Here is a 20,344-nt window from a genome sequence, read left to right on the forward strand (position 1 = left end):
CACCTACAGTAAGAGTTCTTGCTTCTTAGGAGTTTCCTGACTCCCACTGGTAGTGGGATCATCTTCTTTTGAAGTGGATTTATGTAACCAGGGTCCCTAAACATTATAGGGAGTGGAAACTATGTAACAACAGAAAGACAAAACGAATAAGCAACAGTGACAGTGTCCATAACTCCTCCTATATACTCTGCCCCAAGATTTGGTGGTACTAAGCATCTTCAAAGAAATGCTAAGGCAGCAGAAGAGCCAAAAAAGGGAAATGGTTTGAAGATTTCTGTCGCAAGGAGGAAGGCAGTGTGATGGAACACCTGAATCAGTAGCCCTGTATTAATAAAAGTGCTTGGACTGATTGTTCTTTGTAAGTGAAGCCAGCCTTTGAATATTCATGAGGAACAGGATTCAGTCTCTGCAAAAAGCTTTTTTCTGTCTTTGTCTTCCTGGGCTCTGGGAAGAAGCAAAGACATCTAAAGCTAAGCCTAGAATTTTTAATGGTATGTAGAACTTTCATCAATTGTGGAGCTGAACAAAACAATTCATCAAACAGTAGTTTTCCAAGCAGAGATTACATTTCTTTGGGCAAATCAACACTGTTGAGTCACAAGGATGCTATGTTGCTAAGGAGTTCAGAAAACAGTCAGTGGCAGTGCCCACAGCATTTGAAGAAGCTGGATTTGAAGTTCTGATTGTCAGTTGAACTTCCATCCCAGAGGACAGAGAATCCTCCTTTGAATCTCTGGGACATAAGACTGACTATCTGGCTTTCTTTTGTTAATGAGTTCATATTCATAGCAAGCCAAGAGTTTGGTTGCTAATAAAGAAGTTAAGGCATGAATTCAGCTGCTAACAGCATTCCAATATTCAGAGTCTTTGTCTAAATCATAGAATAGTTTGGGCTGAAAGGGATCTTTACAGATCATATAGTCCAACCTCCAAGAAGGACAAGATTATTTGGATTTTCCTACCATGACTCCTAAAAGAAGGATGAGGAAGGTGGGTAGGTGAAGTGAAATCCAGCATGCACAGGAGTATCACCCAAAAAACAGTGTCTACAGCTCAAAGATATAAACATTATGTAAGAATATCCATCACAGCTGCTGTCTATGTGGCCTGATTTATCACTTTACATCTAGTTCTATTTGCTCAGTTTTTACAGAGTCTGCAATTAAAACTTCTAGCATGAATGTTGCAAATTAAGCATTTCCCCATAGCTCTCTTGATTCATGTTATTGTGGTAAACTCTGCAGAGAATGTTGGAAAGTAGTTCAATAGCTACAAAACATGAAGACATTGCTCCTAAAATATAAATGGCTTCCCAAAATTAGTTTTGAGGCACAAACACAGCACATATCACAATACCATAATATATTTACAGGCTGCTCTGATGGAAAAATCATTCTTGGATTTTGAGAGGGGATGCCACAATTTTTATGGTGTTTTTTTCTGTTCTATTAGATGCAATTTGTTTGGTTGGGGTTTTTTTTGTGTGCTCTTTCAAGACTCTTCTATAAATCAGTCATTATGAGGAACTCCTCTAATTAGTATTCCTTGCTCTGTTACAGATTTTTCCTGATCAAACCTAAAATTCATTCAAAGTCATAGAATCATAGAATGGTTTGGGTTGAAGGGATCTTCAAAGGTCACCTAGTCCAACCTCCTTCAGTGAGAAGGGACATCCTTCACTAAATCAGGTTGCTCAGAGCCTTGTTGAGCCTGACCTTGAGTATTTCCAGGGATAGGGCCTCAACTACCTTCTTGGGCAACATGTTCCAGTCTTCCACCACCCTCATGGTGCAGAACTTTGTCCTAACATCCAATTAAAATCTTCTTTTCTCTACCTTCAAACCATTGCCCCTTGTCCTATCACTGCAGGCCTTTGTAAACCATCCCTCTGCAGCTCTCTCTTGGAATGGGCTGCCCAGGGAGGTGGTGGAGTCACCATCCCTGGAGGTGTTCAAGAGAAGCCTGGATGAGGCACTTAGTGCCATGGTCTGGTTGACTGGCTAGGGCTGGGTGCTAGGTTGGCCTGGATGATCTTGGAGGTCTCTTACAACCTGGTTGATTCTATGATTCTCTTGTAGCCCTCTTCAGGTATTACTGGAACACTGCTACTTGGTCTCCCTGCAGCCTTCTCTTTTCCAGGCTGAACACCACCAGCTTCCTCAGCCTGTCCTCACAGCAGAGGTGCTCCAGCCCCCTGATCACTTTCACATCCCATATATTCTCTCATCCTTAACTTTGTTTTGCACTGACAGCATAGGCTTATCACATATGCATTTTGATCTACTATTAGTATTTTAAGCTAAATAACCTAAACAATGATCAATTCTTTTTTAAACTACTATACAAACATCTGCTGAATTCAAGAAATCTCTTTCCCTCACCCTTCCCCCCCTCCAAAAAAAAAAGTTTCTCTTTAGATACATATATATATGTCCTTTGTTTCATATTCTACAAACCCCAGCCCCAGTATGTTTCACACATTGTGACTACTTACTGTTAGGTCTGTTTGGGTACTGGCTTTTACACACACAAAAAGAAAGAATGCCAGCTGAATTCCTGCAGTCAACTTTAGCCAAACCGAAGTATCCTTGGTTTTAATTGCAATTGTAACTCGATCACCTAAAATTCATCCTGCTCTCTGAAAAGGCAAATTAAACTCATGCTATTATTTTACTTTCAGACTATCTGATTTTTTCTAAGTATCTCAGGGTGGTAGTTTCTCCTCATGTTTAGATGGAAGTTTGTGCCTGCTACCTCTTGTCCTGTGCCACTGAGAAGGCTCCATCCTCCTGACATCCACCCTTTAAGTATTTATCAGCATCACAGTATCACAGTATCACCAAGGTTGGAAGAGACCTCATAGATCATCAAGTCCAACCCTTTACCACAGAGCTCAAGGCCAGACCATGGCACCAAGTGCCACGTCCAATCCTGCCTTGAACAGCTCCAGGGACGGCGACTCCACCACCTCCCCGGGCAGCCCATTCCAGTGTCCAATGACTCTCTCAGGGAAGAACTTTCTCCTCACCTCCAGCCTAAATCTCCCCTGGCGTAGCTTGAGGCTGTGTCCTCTTGTTCTGGTGCTGGCCACCTGAGAGAAGAGAGCAACCTCCTCCTGGCCACAACCTCCCCTCAGGTAGTTGTAGACAGCAATAAGGTCACCCCTGAGCCTCACTGCTGTCTACAACAATTGACAGGTAACCCTCTCAGTCTTTTCTCCTCTGGTCTAAAAAGACCTAAGTCCCTTAGCCTTTCTCCATGAGACAGATGTCCTAAACCCCTAATCATCTCTGTAGCCCTTTGCTGTACCTTTTCAAGAAGTTCCCTGTCCTTCTCAAACTGGGGAGCCCAGAATATGACCTCACCAGGGGACATTAATCATGATGACTGTTGTGAATGGAGTACTGCAATGAATGGCTACAAGCTCAATGATCTTGAAGGTTTTTTCCAACCTATGATTCTATGAAAACAGTTTAACTTCCAACTCAATATATTCGAACTACAGCAGAAAATGGCAAATTATCTCCCTAGAAACAGAATTTTATTACCCCAACTACACAGAAATTTGGAACAAATTAACTAACTATGGTCAACAAGGCTGGTGAAAGGCCTGGAGCACAAACCCTATGAGGAGAGGCTGAGGAAGCTGGGGGTGTGCAGCCTGGAGAAGGGGAGGCTCATGGGGGACCTCATTGCTGTCTACAACTACCTGAAGGGACGTTGTAGCAGCCAGGTGGGGTTGGTCTCTTCTCCCAGACAACCACCAATAGAACAAGGGGACACAGTCTCAAGTTGTGCTGGGGGAGGTCTAGGCTGGATGTTAGGAGGAAGTTCTTCCCAGAGAGAGTGATTGGCATTGGAATGGGCTGCCCAGGGAGGTGGTGGAGTCACCATCCCTGGAGGTGTTCAAGCAAAGCCTGGATGAGGCACTTAGTGCCATGGTCTAGTTGACTGGCTAGGGCTGGGTGATAGTTTGGACTAGCTGATCTTGGAGGTCTCTTCCAACCTGGTTGATTCTATGATTCTATGAACCATATCTGGTGAAGCTCATCATAATAAAAGTAGCACTCCAGGTGACATAAGCTATAACTTAAAATGTTATGACAAAAGTGACCTCATACCAAAAGACAGTATTTAGTAAAAAGCAATCCTAGAAAGCTTTTTCCTGTAAAGAGTATCCAGAGTAAACATTCTGGTACTCTTACCCAGAAATAAAAGGTCTGTTTTGTCAGATCATACTTGTGCAGGCAGCTTTTCAAAGCAGTAAGCATACACAATAGGCATAAATTCACAATTTGCAAAAGAAAGAAAAGGCTTGTAGGAGAGAAGCAGATTTTGCTTTGTCATTCTTTCTGAGGTTCTGTCTCACCCAAATACTCCAAGCAGGGGTAAGGTTTGGTAAAGGCCAGTGCAGCAACAGGAGGCTTGTCTGCTGTTTGCCTAGGACTACGTCACCTCACTGCTCTCTCAGTAGCATAACATTGCAACAAACAGTACATGACGTTTTAAATAGCTCTTGAATTTTTAATCTCCTGGACAGCCAACTTCACACTGGTCTACCTCAGGGAAAGAGTTTACACAGTTTTACTGAATTAAAATCAGAAAAAACACTTCACAACCTCCAAAATGCTTTTGGTTAGGAGAAAGCAGCGGCCAAGCATCTGTATTCACAGTATTCACAGTATCATCAGGGTTGGAAGAGACCTCACAGATCATCAAGTCCAACCCTTTACCACAGAGCTCAAGGCCAGACCATGGCACCAAGTGCCACGTCCAACCTTGCCTTGAAGTGCCCCAGGGACGGTGACTCCACCACCTCCCCAGGCAGCCCATTCCAGTGTCCAATGACTCTCTCAGGGAAGAACTTTCTCCTCACCTCAAGCCTAAATTTCCCCTGGCACAGCCTGAGGCTGTGTCCTCTTGTTCTGGTGCTGGCCACCTGAGAGAAGAGAGCAACCTCCTCCTGGTCACAACCACCCTTCAGGTAGTTGTAGACAGCAACAAGGTCATCCCTGAGCCTCCTCCTCTCCAGGCTAACCAATCCCAGCTCCCTCAGCCTCTCCTCACAGGGCTGTGCTCAAGGCCTCTCCCCAGCCTCGTCGCCCTTCTCTGGACATGCTCAAGCATCTCAATGTCCCTCCTAAACTGGGGGGCCCAGAACTGAACACAGTACTCAAGGTGTGGTCTAACCAGGGCAGAGTACAGGGGCAGAATGACCTCCCTGCTCCTGCTGACCACACCATTCCCGATGTAGGCCAGGATGCCATTGGCTCTCTTGGCCACCTGGGCACACTGCTGGCTCATGTTCAGGCAGGTATCAATCAGTACCCCCAGATCCCTCTCTGCCTGGCTGCTCTCCAGCCACTCCGACCCCAGCCTGTATCTCTGCATGGGAAAACAAGGAAGACTAAGGGAAAAATCTCTGCCTATACATGCTTTGCTAAAAGTCTCTTGACACAGATAAAAGGATCCTCCCCAACATATGGAGGAGTTGCTATGCCCTTCCGGGGATGGTCTGTAGCTATGTTCACCTCAGGCACGCCAAGGAGAGGTGATTGTCAAATGTAATTTCAATCATTGGGTGGTTTGGTTGAGGCAGATTAGTTGTATGCAATCATGATAGATAGTTTAGCCCAGCCCCAAACTGCCGCTTGGGAAATCTTGCACGCAAACGAACAGAAACTCAGTCATTATTAGTGTCAAGAAGGTACACAGAGGCAAAATTTGGTTGGCAGCCAGGCAAGATGAATCAAGGCGAAAAAGTGACCAATTGCATGTTCAAAATGGAAACTGATAGGCATGTTGTAGTTTGGAAAGGGTTTGGACGCCAGAAAAAGTCATAAATTATTAACTATTCAGAGATAAATGTTTAAAAAGTCCTTCTCTGTGGAGAAAGATGATTTTTCAACTCAATGTAAATTACATGTATGGCATCCTAATTTTAAGCTTCTTTTCCCCACCAGCTTCACTATGGCAGTACGGAGCAGTTCTTATTATGTAACTTTCAACATTCGCTTTGAGTGGAAACATTGCAAATTAAAAGCTGCCCACCACATAAGCAAAGAAAAGGTATATTTGTGGGGCTGAGTTGTATGCAAGCAAAGCAACCATTGGCACCCTCACAGTGCAGTATAATGGTCATATTTATCACCTTTACCTTTGCAAATTTACCTAAATATTTAATGAAGGAGGCAGTAAAATCCACCTGTGTGAGCAATCACAATCCTTCGGTCTCTAATAAATAGCAAAACATTGCTAAAAGAGAATGTCCTCAAGTTTCATTGCCTGAAGTGATATGCTCTGACAAATCTAACAGCTCTTTCTGTGTCATTCCTAATGCACTTGTCACTCAGTATTATCCATCCTCATTAATGACAATGGGAAAGTTTATCTTGGGAACACGTTTTAAATCATCCACTCTTTACAATGGGACCATGAAATCTCTTACAAAACATGAGGCGGGAACTACTCTGACAACAAAACCCCTTCCTGGCAGCTTTGCTCTTAATTCCTGTTCAAGGAATAATGTGTTTATCATACAACCATACGGAACAATATATTAGGTGAAACTCGGAATAAGAATAGCTGGTTTGATTTTTCAAGATAGGAAGTAATTCTACATTAGTTTTACTATGCTGAGAACGGTTAAGCTCTTAGGAATGTCACTTTGTACAGAACTGTACTTCCTCTTCTTGGGAAGAAAATAAAAAGCAGCTTTAAAAGTACTCAGAAAATAGTTTGAATAGACATTTCACAGAAACAGTGATACTTCTTTGGACAAAAATCATCTCTGGCTAGTTCTGGATGGCTCAAATATTTCTAAGTATTTTTACCAGATGTCTAGACTGTACACATAACAATTCTCTATCTATGCTTCATCTTTGCCAGTAAATATCCCATTCTGATTATTGGTTCTGAAGACTGATACCCTTCTAGGTCAATACTACACACTTGCAACTGATGCAATGCAACTACTCACTTTACTTCTGCAACACAGATCATTTCTCTTTTTATCATCTCATCTGTACCAACACAACCTTCCGCAGAAGCAGTAGTTAACATAACTTACTTTCAAGCATATCTTCTCTTACTGCACCTTCAATAAATGCTAATTTGCTGGATCAATTAATAAAGTAACAATTAAACACAAACCTGAGAAACATAAAAGAACAAACCCCAAATAAATGCTACAAAAAGCTCTTCCCGATACACCTATCTGTGTGCGCACAAACAGCCCCAGCAAGAAACTGAATGTGCAGAATAAGATGCAAATACATGGCATGGTGGAGATGACCAAGAGAAGAGAGGCAAAAGCAGAAGAGATTATGTTATGTCTGTAAGTTTGAGTTCAGACTACATGCAGTATAAGTGCTTTTTAGATAAGGCTGTAAGTAATCCACTGATGAAATTGTTACGCTGCAACCCTTCTAAACTTAGAGCCTTACTCTATAAACACAACAAAAATTGTCCTCAGTAGGTTTGGGGGTGTTTCAGTAACCTGGATCTAACTCTCATGGCTTTTCCCAAAGCCAGAACACCTTTTCAGGTCTGCAGAAAAACAACACAGACAGAAATCCATCACAAAACTTTGTGTGCTCCATACTGTAATTGCGGTTTGGGAAGATCCAAAGTAGTCCACGTTTCAAGCAAATTCTTCCTTCACTATTTCTACAGATTTAATAACCCCAAACTGTAACAAACCATAACATACTGCTCAGGATTTTAACAGACAGTAGTGATTTGTCTTCTTAGTCTACAAAAACTCACATTTTAAAAAGCAGAATTAGAAATAAAGTGGCTTTCTATTTGACTGATGAGAAATGAAGTCCCTCGTGAGTAATTCCTTATTAAAATCTAAAGTAAACCTAAAAAAACCCAAAACCTAAGCATGATGGTAACAAAACAAATATATGTTAATGCCTAGATATTTACAAGTAGCTGTTGTAATGATCCAAATACAAACACAAAAATTAACCAAACACATATAAGGATGATGGCAATTTACAACAAGCCTCTTTACTTAAGCAAAATGTGAAATCCATTTATCTCTACAGCCCTTCAAAGCATCAGGAATCTCCTTTTAGTTACTTACTGGAAGATCTGCACACATTCATTATTTATGCTGTCTTTCTCTCTATTCATTTTTAAACAGAATTAAAGGAGTAGCTAAAACTCTGCCAATAAAATGACAGGGAGGCTATTTTTAGTCTAGATGATGTAGACCAAGCACAAACAGCCCATGGCTATGCTACTGCTGAGGAGCAGATCTAAATACAAACCAAATATTACATTTCCTTTTTATTAATTCCTTACTTTAACAGCTACAAGAATTAGAAAGTAAGTACTGGCTTGTGGCTCTTAGCAAATTTATACTAACAGGAGAACCATTTCCCCCTATGTTACAGCAGCAAGAGCTCACATAAATCCTGTCACACTACTCTCTGGTAGCAAAAGGTTTATGAAAGAGCATTTGAGGCAGCATTGGAAACTTGTCATCCAACCAGAATGATAAAGCTTTATTTTGAAAGGTGAGAAGTACTGATTAAGAAGTATATGATATTGTTTTGGGGGCTTTAGATTTCAGACTTGAGTCAATTAACTTAAGATACTGAAGTGTTTATTGATTGAGCAACAGATGACTAAATCCCTAATAAATCACTGAGAGAAGAGAGGTGACCAGTGGATAGCACCACATAATAAAGCACTGAAAATGAAATACCGCTCAGTTAGTTACATACAGCAGATCAAGTGGCTAAGGAATGGCTTTTTAACCATGCATCACAAATACAGTATATAAGATGGGTACAAGCAGTGGCTACATCTATGAGCAGACTATCTTTGCTCAGTCCTGAGAGCACAACTTCACCATACTCTATTTGGTTCCTACTCCCAATCTGCAAGTGAACACTGCCCATTCAGGACAGCTACATGCTTCAGCCAAAAATAACAGAATAGGGTCTTCCTCAGCTTACTCTTTCCCACTCTAATATGATAAAAAGTGGTGTGTTTCTGTCCAGAGTTTCCTCTTGTTTATCTAATCCTGTGTAAGTTTGCAAATAAAAACAAGTAAGGGTGCATGCTCAAAAATATTCAACCCCCCAGCAGATTCTGGGTATATAAAAGAGACTTCAGAAATCCCTTCAAGACTCAGCTACCATGGCCAAGTTGTCTACCTCAAACATTCGTAGGCAAGTCACATAAACCCAGTCTTTACAGAAAAAGTGAATGCACAGCCCTGTAGCAGAGACTGCTACAGATCTTCAAAGCTCAAATATTAAGCAGTGAGGTTACTTTAAGGATAGCAAGCACTGGTTTGGATGCAAGCTGAGATTGATTTCTCTTGCACAGCATCAGCCGCATCCTCCCATTTAAAAGTGATAAACAGTTCTCTATTTTTGTTTTCTACTTTTACCTTTAAACGTGACTCAAGCAGACATACTGCCCAAAGATTAGTGCTTTAATGTGGTAACTTCTGTGCAAATACATGGATTTTATGAATGTCCCAGTGAAAACTCTGCAGCAATTTTTGCTATAACACACTTAAGTAGGGTAAAGGAAGAAGAAGAGATCAAACCATAGGTTTCCCAAACTTCAACTACTTGAAATGAGGCATTTAAAGGGAATTACTTTCAGCAAGCACTACCAGCTGTTTTCTGAAAGTCAAACTGTCTTCTGGTGTAAGCTGGCATCCAAATTCTCTTTTTCATGTATTAATGGACATCAATACAAAGCTTTAGTTATTGTACAACACTATACAATTATTGCTTGCTTGCTTCTGAAGGAATGAGGAAAGAGGGAGCTGAACTGTTAATGTTACTTGGCAATGTCATTCAAATTCAAGCAATTATTCTGAAGGAGGTTAATATTAAAGTTAAGCTGGCCAGAAATATTTTAATGCAATAAATAATATTTTTCTTCTCAGAGATTGGTATTTCAAAAGCTGTTAGGTTTTAACACGCAATGAACAACTTGGAATTGTGCTGTGTATGGTAAGAGAATCCTCTAAACCCATACAACCAAAAAACCTCAAATTTTGAAGAAAATAAAACCATGCTTCTATAACAACTATAAAAGAGGGAGCAATAAAGATAGCACAACCAAAATCTAAGTTTATATCTTAGGCCACTTTTCTTATAGCAATCGATTTTTTGCACACTTCTCTTGGCCAGGAATACCAAAATAAAAGGTACTCTGTAATTCAATCCAATCTTATCTTGCAGTTTCCTAGTTTACAGAGAACTTTGAATGACTTTCTGCCCAAATATCAATAACCCAAAGCATAACAAATAGCATTAAGACAAGATCTAGGTGGATGCCCAATTTCCATGTGGAGATGCAAAGTCATTCTATTAACTTTTCCTTAACAGCTCTGAACTTCTGCTTCAATTCATCTCAATGAGGTTCATGTATGATACAGGCTGTGGCTGAGGAAATGTGACTTCTGTAAGCTTAAATCTTTACCTTCCCTTTTTTTAACAGAGATATATGAAATGCAGAGATCTGTTTCATCATGTAATGGCATGATTGCCATCCAAAAGTGAGAAGGTACTATGAAACACAGTATTCTTATTTAAATGTGATGGTGTGTTAAGGTGCATTTAATGGAGGTACTTGCTCCTGCTGAGAACTGTGAATGTGTTGCTTAGTACTCTCTGCTTCTTTAATAACTCACCATCAATATCCTTACAACTTATACCTGCAGACTTTTGTTTAAAAAGCACTTTGACTTCAGTGACAAATATAATCCTTGCAGCTGAAGTTTTTTAATCTTTACCAATCAACGTTTTAATGAAACATCTCTTCCGCTTACCTGTTCTCTAACGCTAAGAAAGTGGGAATATGTCAGCTACTTTGTCTACCAAATGCAAGATAAGTTGACCTATTTATTTACAGACTGAACAAGGCCAATCCATTTCATGCTGCAGCACTGACCCTTAACACAGACCCTGTGAATGAGCAGTCCATTACAATATGCACAAGTGACCTTTAATTGCATTAATGGCTTTGTTGCATGTCCTTCCATTGCGAGAACACAATTATGGTATAAATATTTCTAAACAACATAATTATTTGTTTAAATGTATGAGTTCTGTTTACTGACAAGGAACTGCAGATGTACTGCATTATAAGTGTTCACACTGTGAAAAACTGAGCGGAGCCCTCGCGTTATACTCTTATAATGTCAAGCAACCCATAAACCAAAATTAACTGGGAAATAAATTTCAGGCTCTTACAAATCTTCATATGCAAACTAAAAGTTAACAGTACCTTCCTGTACTCATCTTCAGAACATTGAAGTCATTTCATATCCATTATCCAGTATTACACAATGAGAAGGTGACATTACCAAATCAATTCTTTTGCCACATTCACAACCTTTATGTTTTTGGTAATTCCATATACTGCAAAAAAAAAAATCTTCTTACCAGAGTTCAGTTCTATTCCCCATTAGCATTCAGAGGATTTTTTTTTTCTTCTTTTAAGCAGGAGCACTTCAAGTATTGTTCTACCTCAACTTATTCTGATTTAAAAATCTCTCCCAAAACTTTATCTAAAATGGTACTGTCACAGTTTTAAAGACGTTTATTTATTCAAACTTGTTTGAAAGAATGTAATACATTTTTGACAGGCAGTCTTTTACAATACTGAAATCAAATCTTTGATTTCATCAAACCCTTCATATTCTGTGCCTTATTCCTGGAAGGCTCATGCCAAAATGATTTAGTTTGATTTTCTTTAACAATGGTAGGTTGGCTTGACAGCATCTGACAAAACAATTCAGTGAAGTACACCGTACCAGGTAAAGAGAACCTGAACTGGCTACTAGATGAAATAATGCAGAATGCAGCTTGGAATTGTAACAGAATTAGATTTGTGGGAGAATCTTTTTGCAGCATTATTCAGTTTAGATTAAGAAAATAATATGGTGCTATAATTACTACCTTTTGATCTATATTTAAATAAGCCAGCAGTAATGTCTTTATTAATATCATGGGGAAATGGACAGGAAAAATCAGTGCAACAGTGGTTTGACTGGCATAAATTTCAGCTGAATTTTATTACAATGTTTAACCTCTCTCAGCCAGAAAGTTTAATTTTATATGCAGAGTTCCCTGCACTTGGGTCCCTGAACTGGAGTGGAGCATCCAGTACTAGAGTTTGACAGGTATGATGCTTTCTAGTCAAGGCAGGCTGAGAAGAAAGAGAAGTTTTCCAAGTACCAAGCACCCTCAAGTGCACTTGTGTTCTCAAATATATGGAGATGAAAGACCCCAAAGATTTTATCACATCAGAAAAATGAAGAAATACACCTTCTGTAACACTTCAGAGAAGTTGTGTCTCATCTCTGAACTAGCAATACATATAAAGTTTTATCCTTGCTTCAGGCACTGCGCAACCAGCCAGTGACAATCGTGTGACTCTCTGGCTTGCTAAAAGTAGGTTCCATTCTGAGGCTGTAAGGCCCTAACATAGGGTCAAGTCTTGTCATGCTACTGGTGCTTTGGCTTAAAATGCAGAGTTGCTTTTATCTATATATGAAGGTGCTTTCTTACAACATGCACTGTGTAGCATGCATTAGCTTTGGTGTGACACTGTGTGAAGTTCAGAGGATGAGAATCCATTTTGGCATTCTACTGACTGATTGCTACAGAACTTCCTGAAATTTGGTCAGCCCTCAGGCTCACAGATTCTTCTTGTTAAAATAGTGCCTAAAATAGTTCATTCATTCAAATGCTTTTGCTTATTGGCAAAATTACGCAACTTGACAAATATCAGTGAGCTATAATCAAGATTTGGGTGAGTCATTAATAAAGGCTGCTTCAAATTCTCTTGGAAGAAGCCTTTAGGAAGTGATATTATAAATACAGTGGACACTGTCTAATCTCACTAATACAGAAATCAGTGTGGGAATTTTAAATATATGCTGATCCCCTAGGTACTGGTGACAGGGTTGATTTGTCCCTCCTGAAGAAATAGCTCACAAACAATCCTAACCCATTACATCTGTATCTGTTCTTGATGGATTTAATGAATAACTACAAAATGTTTCCAGGAGCACAGTTCTGGCACTCAGTGACATTATCATCTCCTGAGTCACTTAAGACCAAACTTGGGCTACGTTAATACCACAGTAAAGCACTGCAGACATCAGTTCTGCATTGGTCTTACCCATCTGTTCTGGTAAATAATCTATAGCAGTGGCTAACTATTGCTTTGCAAATAAGTTTACAACAATATAATCTGTAGAAAATAACCAAAGAGATAGAATTAAAAGAAATACAGAGATTTCAGACATACTTTCTGGTTTTAATTGCCAAATTCACTGTCTTAGAAGAAAAGAATTTAAAATCTTCTTCCAAATACCAATGCTGACCACATAACACACACCCCCCCCAGCATCTGGTGCTGCTCCTAAGTCTTGCTTAAGTTGGCAATCATTAATTTTCTTATAATGCTATATTGATAGATGAAGAAAGGACAATATTTAACTTCTTTGGAATCACATTAAAAAAAAAACAACCAACAACTCTATGGACTCCATTACTGTTGAGTAAGACATAACCTTTTATTCCAGCATTCACCTCTAGGGAGAATGCACTGCAGAGTGCTCCACAGCACCATACTCTATCGGCCTGCCACTGAGGAGCCAGCAACTTCTCTGCCAGAGAGCTCCTCTAAATATGACTTTCTTATCTTCCTGATAGGAAACACCTCTCAGAAAAAAAGAGCCTTCTGAACTCATCCATTAAGCTCTGGAAATGTATGTCACTGTGTGACAATTCTTTCTACAGTATATGACATTTGGCTTCAAACTGAGCTGGCTTTTAAAGATTTAGATTTAGGCTTGCACAGGTGTTCTATAGCCATTAAAAAGAGAGTCACATTACTTGGTTCTTGGGTACTGATTAAAAAAAATTAAACAATAAAACCTCACAATAAGTACTTAATAGACAAACCATATCACACAAGTAGGAAAAAGCTTATTCTCTATACTGTGAACTATTGCTACCCAAAGACTTACAAAACCTAAAAGCAAAACTAGGGAAGAAGCCCCAAACCTCAGAAACTTTCCTACTTGCAAACATTTATCTGAATTTATCAAAAGTTTTCATCTGTAAATACATAATTTCAGGGGGTTTATGCTGACCAGACAGTAACAAAGAGAGTTAATCAAATATGAATCTTCTCCAACTGTCTTGTCAAACCAGGTAATGATGTCCTGCCAGCCAAACTCAGAGGGAACATGTGAAACAAATACAAAAGTAAACAGGCCTTAAGCTGCCCAAGGGAAAGTCAGCAAGATGGCAATTTCAATCATTTGGAATGATACTAAAGCAGCCCTAGGCTTTTCTCAGAATGGAAACATGTCACTGTTACTGCAATATTTCAACAAATCAGACTGCAAAAGAAAGGAACACTTATGTAATCACAGCCATGGAATAGTGCTTTACTCAATGGTTAGGTGGAAAATAATTAAGAGGAAATTCCCTGGCTGTAATTGTAAATCTAGCTAAATAATAAAGATGTTTCCTTAGAAAGTTCAGGGAGTGAATAAATTAAATTTAGGCATGGATTCCTTTAGATTTTATAGGGGATGCTTTGGAAGAACAAAGATGAAGTTTTAGCAGATCTGACTATGAACATAACATTCCCACAAAACTTATCAAACAGTGAGAAAGCTTCCAGCCAGAGCTGCAAAGCAAACAAAAAAGAACTTGCAGGACAACCCAGCTGCAAAGTTTCACTAAGAGGAACAGGTTGTCATATCATTTAGCTGAGAAATCAAAAAATATTTCAAATATTTGGGGAACTTACCTAATCAGTAAACTTTCAGTATGTGTCTAGTCATGTAGCCATCTTTTAGTCAATCATCAGAAAATCAAAGGCAAATTGGCATGACTCAACCCAAACTTTAATACCGCATGATTGTGTCGTGTAAGCTTGTTTTGTGCGAGGGCTGCTGTGGTTTTAGCAGAGAGATTAGCGACCGGACCTAAGCTGGCCTCCAAACCTTGCCCTGCTGATGCCTCAAGCCCTTTGAAGTCTGACCATCATACCTGGCAAAACAACAGTGGGAACTAGGCTGGTGTCAGATCTAATCAAGTTTCCTGCCTCAGCATAGCTAACTATGGGGTACACTAATTGGCCCAATTGCGGATTATACCTTTTGCTACAGATTCAAGACAATAATTTAGTCAAATGATGGTTTTTATCTCCTTCTAATTAAGATTCCAAAGTGGGAAGAAATAGGATTAGACAGGCTAACTTCAAAATTGTGTCCTTTAAAGTGGTATGCACATAACATAGATTGCTGATAATATTGCCTATAATAATATATTGCTGGTAAGTAACGCACGGAGATTTGGGAAAGCTTGGTACAGCTGCTGCACCTTTTACCATAACATCTAAGTCTTCCTGGAAAAGGTCTATCTCATGATTTGCAAATGGAAAACAAACACTCATATAGTTGTTAAAACACTCAAATGTGCATTAAAACCCTCAAATACTCATTAAAAAACATTTATCACGTTGAATGCTTTAAAAAAAGATCCTTTTCAGTCAATCTTATTTTGACGAAGACAGAAGAAAAACTGAAACAGTTAAAATGACTCTGCAGCCTATAAAGAAGAGTCCCTCCCACAAACCTGAAATGTTTTGGACATTTAAGTTTATTTTACTGATTAGGGCCAAACCATGGCATTATTTAACTGGTAATCCATCTAGAGATGAGAAAAATCCATGTCCCATACCTTTATTATAAACAGTAAAACCTGAAGTAATAAAGCCCCTTTTGGGTGAAATTTTGCTATAAAATAGAACTTGTGTATCTCTAACTTTTCTTCTGTAATTTGATTTTAAAGTGGCATTTTAAGTAGAGGTCAGTACCCAGACTGTATCTGTAACTAAGCTTCCAGAAACCTGTAATGTACTCAAAACACATTTTCATTTCTCATTTTAGCTGCATACCAAAGAAGCCATAAACGTAGTTGTACTTTGTATAAAGCACACTGGTGCTTGTAAGGCACTGTTGTGCTGCTGGATGTTTTCCCCACCAGAACCAAACCTGACTGCTGACTCGTCACATTCTAAATGCAGAAACCCACTTCAGAAGGCTATATTCACCTCCTTTCCTAATTCAATTTTCCCTTGCTTCCATTTTCTTATTGACCTCATTGCTCTAGTTGTAGTCTGCCTCCCCTAATAGTATGAGGAAGAAAAACACAGGTAATATAGATCTGTGAAACATGTACAGGAAGATCACAGTAGGACAGCGATCCAACATGCTCGAATAAGGGCTAGGTTGTGTCAGCTCAGCTTACAGAGTGCATATCTCTAACAAAACCTGAAGTTATTCAAAAGGGGCTGCAACTGAGCAATGAAGGGAGAAATTCCACAACTGGCTCATCTACGCATGTCTAGGGCAACAGGTTGTTTCAGGAGCTCCACTATCCCCTGCTTCTGATCCCTCTTGCCCCACAGCTAATTCAGTTCCTTTTACAGAGCCTCCTGCTAAGGTGATTTCTTTTGTTTGTTTTAACTTTCCGAATCCCATTACAAATCAGAACCCCAAATACAGCTGACAGAAAGAAAAAAAATCCCTAGTCTGAGTCAGGGTCCGTATCAAAGAAACAAATCCCAAATATTCTAAGGAATTGATGCTGTGAAATAGCGGTGCAGGCTTCTCTGCCCTTCTGAAAACAGTAAGAACGTTTGTATTTTAAAACTGAGCACTGGCCTTTGAGGTTTTTGTTTCTGGCCACTGCTCAAAAGCAGTCGTTAAAATGGTTTAGTACCTCACAATGCCTGGTTTCACCAACCGCAGTCTCTGGCAAGTGAGAAACATCATAAAGGAATGTCTTGGGTTAAAAAAAAGCCCTTCCTCAAGTATTTGCCTTTAAGTGGCTTCTGAAGAGGATACCTCTAGTTGACAAACTTCTAGCACTCATGCAGAGATGACCTGCTTGAAGAACTGGCTGCCTGATTAACTATTAACTACTCTCAATAGGATTAGATAATTAAAGACATTGATGACCATTAATTAGGAGGAGGGCACCTTAATTTGTCACTTGATAGGGCCCTTTCAATGATTTATAGGTTAGGGCTACTTGCAATTGTGAAGGGGAGGAGGCAGTGAAGAGAGAGAACCCTTAAGTTACCTTATCAAGTGGCCAGCTAAAAAGGGCAGAGGGTCAAATAAGGGCCAAAGTGGTCACTTAAGGGTGAAGTCCCAAACACCAAAGCAGTGCCAAGCCACATTGACCATCATTTGGTGATGGAGTAAAAAATATGCTAATTTATTGGTGGCAATTCTCTCTTTTTATGGTTTCAAGCAGTTAAGACAAGTGGCCTGCTTAAGAGCTTTTCATTTGAAAAGAGATTAAACAAAATGGTTTGTCAGGGATGCTTGGCTGTTTTATGTCTTTGTTAAAAAAAATTGGCCCAGACTGTACCGATGACTACCACCCCAAAAGCCATCTTCTCTCTCCAAGCATTACTTGGTTAATAAATACATCAGGTCTAATTGCTTAATAGTGCTATGTTCATTTGCTCTTTAGGAAGATTAAAATGAAATACATCTTTTGTACTGCTGCCTTCTAGCAGGACTGCCTGCATAAAGGTCACAGAGAAAAGTTTAAATTTAGGAGGAAATTTACTTAAGGACATTAGTGTAAATGATACTGTGTTTAAAATGACATAAAAGAGCGAAAGGTGATTTCAGTAATGCAAAGAAAATGGTTTCTGAATACTGATAAGGACACTTATCCCTCATACCACACACAATTTTAGGCAGCATTATACATTAAAATCCCTCTACTGGGGTAATAATATGTAGCTACTTTCCCACCCACTAACACAAGTAAGAGCAAGTCATTAACATTTAATTAAACATGCTCCTGACATCCTTAGAAACATGTCACGCTTTGTTATTGAAGGTTGTGGCCTACTTTCTATGTACATTTTAAACCAAAATAAACTATTTATAACAGACTGATTTAGAGCAGCAAATGAGACATTTTTAATTAGAAGGCACAGTACAGTATTTTCTAACCCCCTTCCGAACAGCGAGACCAGAATGAAATGAATTTGCCACATCTGATGTATATTTTATGTATCTCACAAAACCAACCGTAAGAGATGGGGTTAGCTCCACCTTTTGGGTTCTAAATAGTGAAACAAAACTGTTTCTCTTACCTCGATGGTGAACAGCTTCCTTTTTAGTCTAAAAGCAAGGTCCTTCGTGTCTGACACATCACAGATCAAGCTATTAAGCCGAGGAATCTGATGTACGTGAACCAAACCTTGCGGAAGGAAAGGAGGGGGAAAAAAAATTAAGAAAACGCTGCCATCCAGATGCATAAATTAGAGTCTTGCAGCAGAATTCTGTATATTTACACACACTCATCCTCCCCTTTTTAAACTGGAGCTTACTACCAGGAGCAATGAAGCAAACGGTGCGATTATACTCAAGTAATCAAGCAGAATAAGATAAACAGAAATCCTTGTGCGAGGAAAACTAATTGCACTTTGGTACCGAGGTACAGATGTAAAGAGGGATCTTACTACTTGTCAAAACTACAGCCGGTTTGGTGTGTGATTTTCTCTTGTATTTACAGTAAGCAAATATGGCTATCACCTTGCATGCTGCCCACGGCACCACTGAGTGATCTTTATTTTATTAAATGCACCAGTAAGCAGCCAGCAAAACAAGGCTTATGGGTTACTGAGAACCACCGCGGCTCTAATGAGAACCGCTTCGCTTCGTGCCCTGAAAATGACTTCTCCAAAGTTTCTGGAAAATGCCAATCGAGAGCAGGCTTTTCAATAAATTTTAACCCTTCTGCCATTCCAGGGGAAAGAAGTTTTTTTCCTCGTGCAGGAGCTGTTCAGATGGGTTTTTTTTTAACAGTACTAGCTGCACTGCAAGCTCTGCATTCTGTCAGCTGCAACTCAAGCTGATTTTTTCTGACAAGGACGCTGGATGGTTTTTGTGCAGCCTAATATAGTTTCTGAACAACCTAAGGGCGATTTTCTACATCTGAAAACCAGGAAAATTCTACAGGGCTTCTCCATTACTGGCCTATATTTGCTATTCATAAAGCCAGAGTCTAAATGGAAATACTGAATGTTTAGAAATGACATCGTATTGGAAAACGGCAGCTGTGAGAAAAACCCCAAACACTAAAACCTTAATTTAAAAAGAGGCAAGTAGGTTGTTTGGTTTTTTTTTTTCCCCAGGGTTTCATTTAGTTTTTCTAGAAGGAAGAGTAAGGAAAGGAAGCTTCCTAAAATCAAACTGATTTAAACAGTATATTTTTTATGGGTACTAAGCACCAAAAATCTCCGTGACGCTAGGAAATGATTCTTACACTTTGAAACCTTCTGTCCCTGCCTCCAGAATGGTGACTTATAAGAATAACTTGTTTGGCTTTTGTGTTCAAAGTACAATTATTATATACAGGAACAGGAGGTATATACAATATCCTAAAAAAAAAAAAATATTAAAGGAACAGCTCTTAACTCTGTAACCTTTTTGTTGTTTCATTGACTTTTCAGCCACTTAAACTTGCAGGCAGTTTAATAAAATTATTAAGGTGGGACTCATTAAACGATGCAATAATTTAATCAAACTCCTCCTGAGTACTGTCAAAAAATCTTCCATCATTTACAGCAAATAAATCATCTTAAAATATATTCTGAAGCAAAAAAAAAAAATGAATCCACAAAGTTAAAAGCATTAAAAAGAAAATCTGGTTTTTAGAATGTTACCCTCCAAAGCTCTGCATATTGGCACCTAATGTTTTATAAAGTAGGATCAAAAATAATTTAGCAAACATTTCTAAAGGAAACCAGGAAACAACTGCTAAAAACACACATTGTCTCAAAGGATCTCTTCAGCACTGAGAAAAGGAGCATCAAATTGACAGAATTATGTTAGCACAAACAAATGCCACGGCACGATGAGACAGTTGGAAAAATAATTAGGCAAATTATTCTAGCTTTTGTTCGTGGTTTCTTTTTCATTCATCTTTTTTTTTCCCTTCTCTCCTCTCTTTCAGCTAATGAAATGTGTACTATTTTCACAGTCAAATAAGATTTTGCTCTGATTTATTAATTACAGCCTGCATACACACAGTGGTGTCTCAACACCATGTTCTGCTGTGGCAAGGGCTGCCTCATTTTCAGATGTTTACAGCAGGGTTGGGATAAGCAGTTTACTTTCAACTCAAGGTTTCCATGGAACTAGAGTAGTATGGCAATAATAACAGCTGTAATTTATGCACACTCAGAGCATGGCTCCAGATTAGCTGGAACTGTTTGTTATTCACTGCTTTGGCGAAGC

At 39.3% G+C, this 20,344-nt stretch overlaps 1 protein-coding gene across 2 annotated transcripts in view; it reads right to left on the reverse strand.

Moving 5' to 3' along the window:
* The window catches only part of ELP4 (elongator acetyltransferase complex subunit 4), a 132,628-nt gene that overhangs the window by 57,251 nt on the left and 55,033 nt on the right, over positions 1-20,344 (reverse strand). The window contains exons 9-10 of one of the 2 annotated variants that reach the window (XM_064163829.1): positions 18,196-18,302; positions 11,341-11,402 (exon numbers count right to left, since the gene is read on the reverse strand). In XM_064163829.1, coding sequence (XP_064019899.1) covers positions 11,379-11,402; positions 18,196-18,302 — 131 coding nt within the window. In that variant the 3' untranslated portion in view covers positions 11,341-11,378. Of the gene's footprint in view, positions 1-11,340; positions 11,403-18,195; positions 18,303-20,344 lie in introns of those variants that run through there. The other variant, XM_064163828.1, reaches the window with a different exon arrangement.

Source organism: Pogoniulus pusillus, chromosome 24, assembly GCF_015220805.1.
Source record: "Pogoniulus pusillus isolate bPogPus1 chromosome 24, bPogPus1.pri, whole genome shotgun sequence".
NCBI lineage: Eukaryota > Metazoa > Chordata > Aves > Piciformes > Lybiidae > Pogoniulus > Pogoniulus pusillus.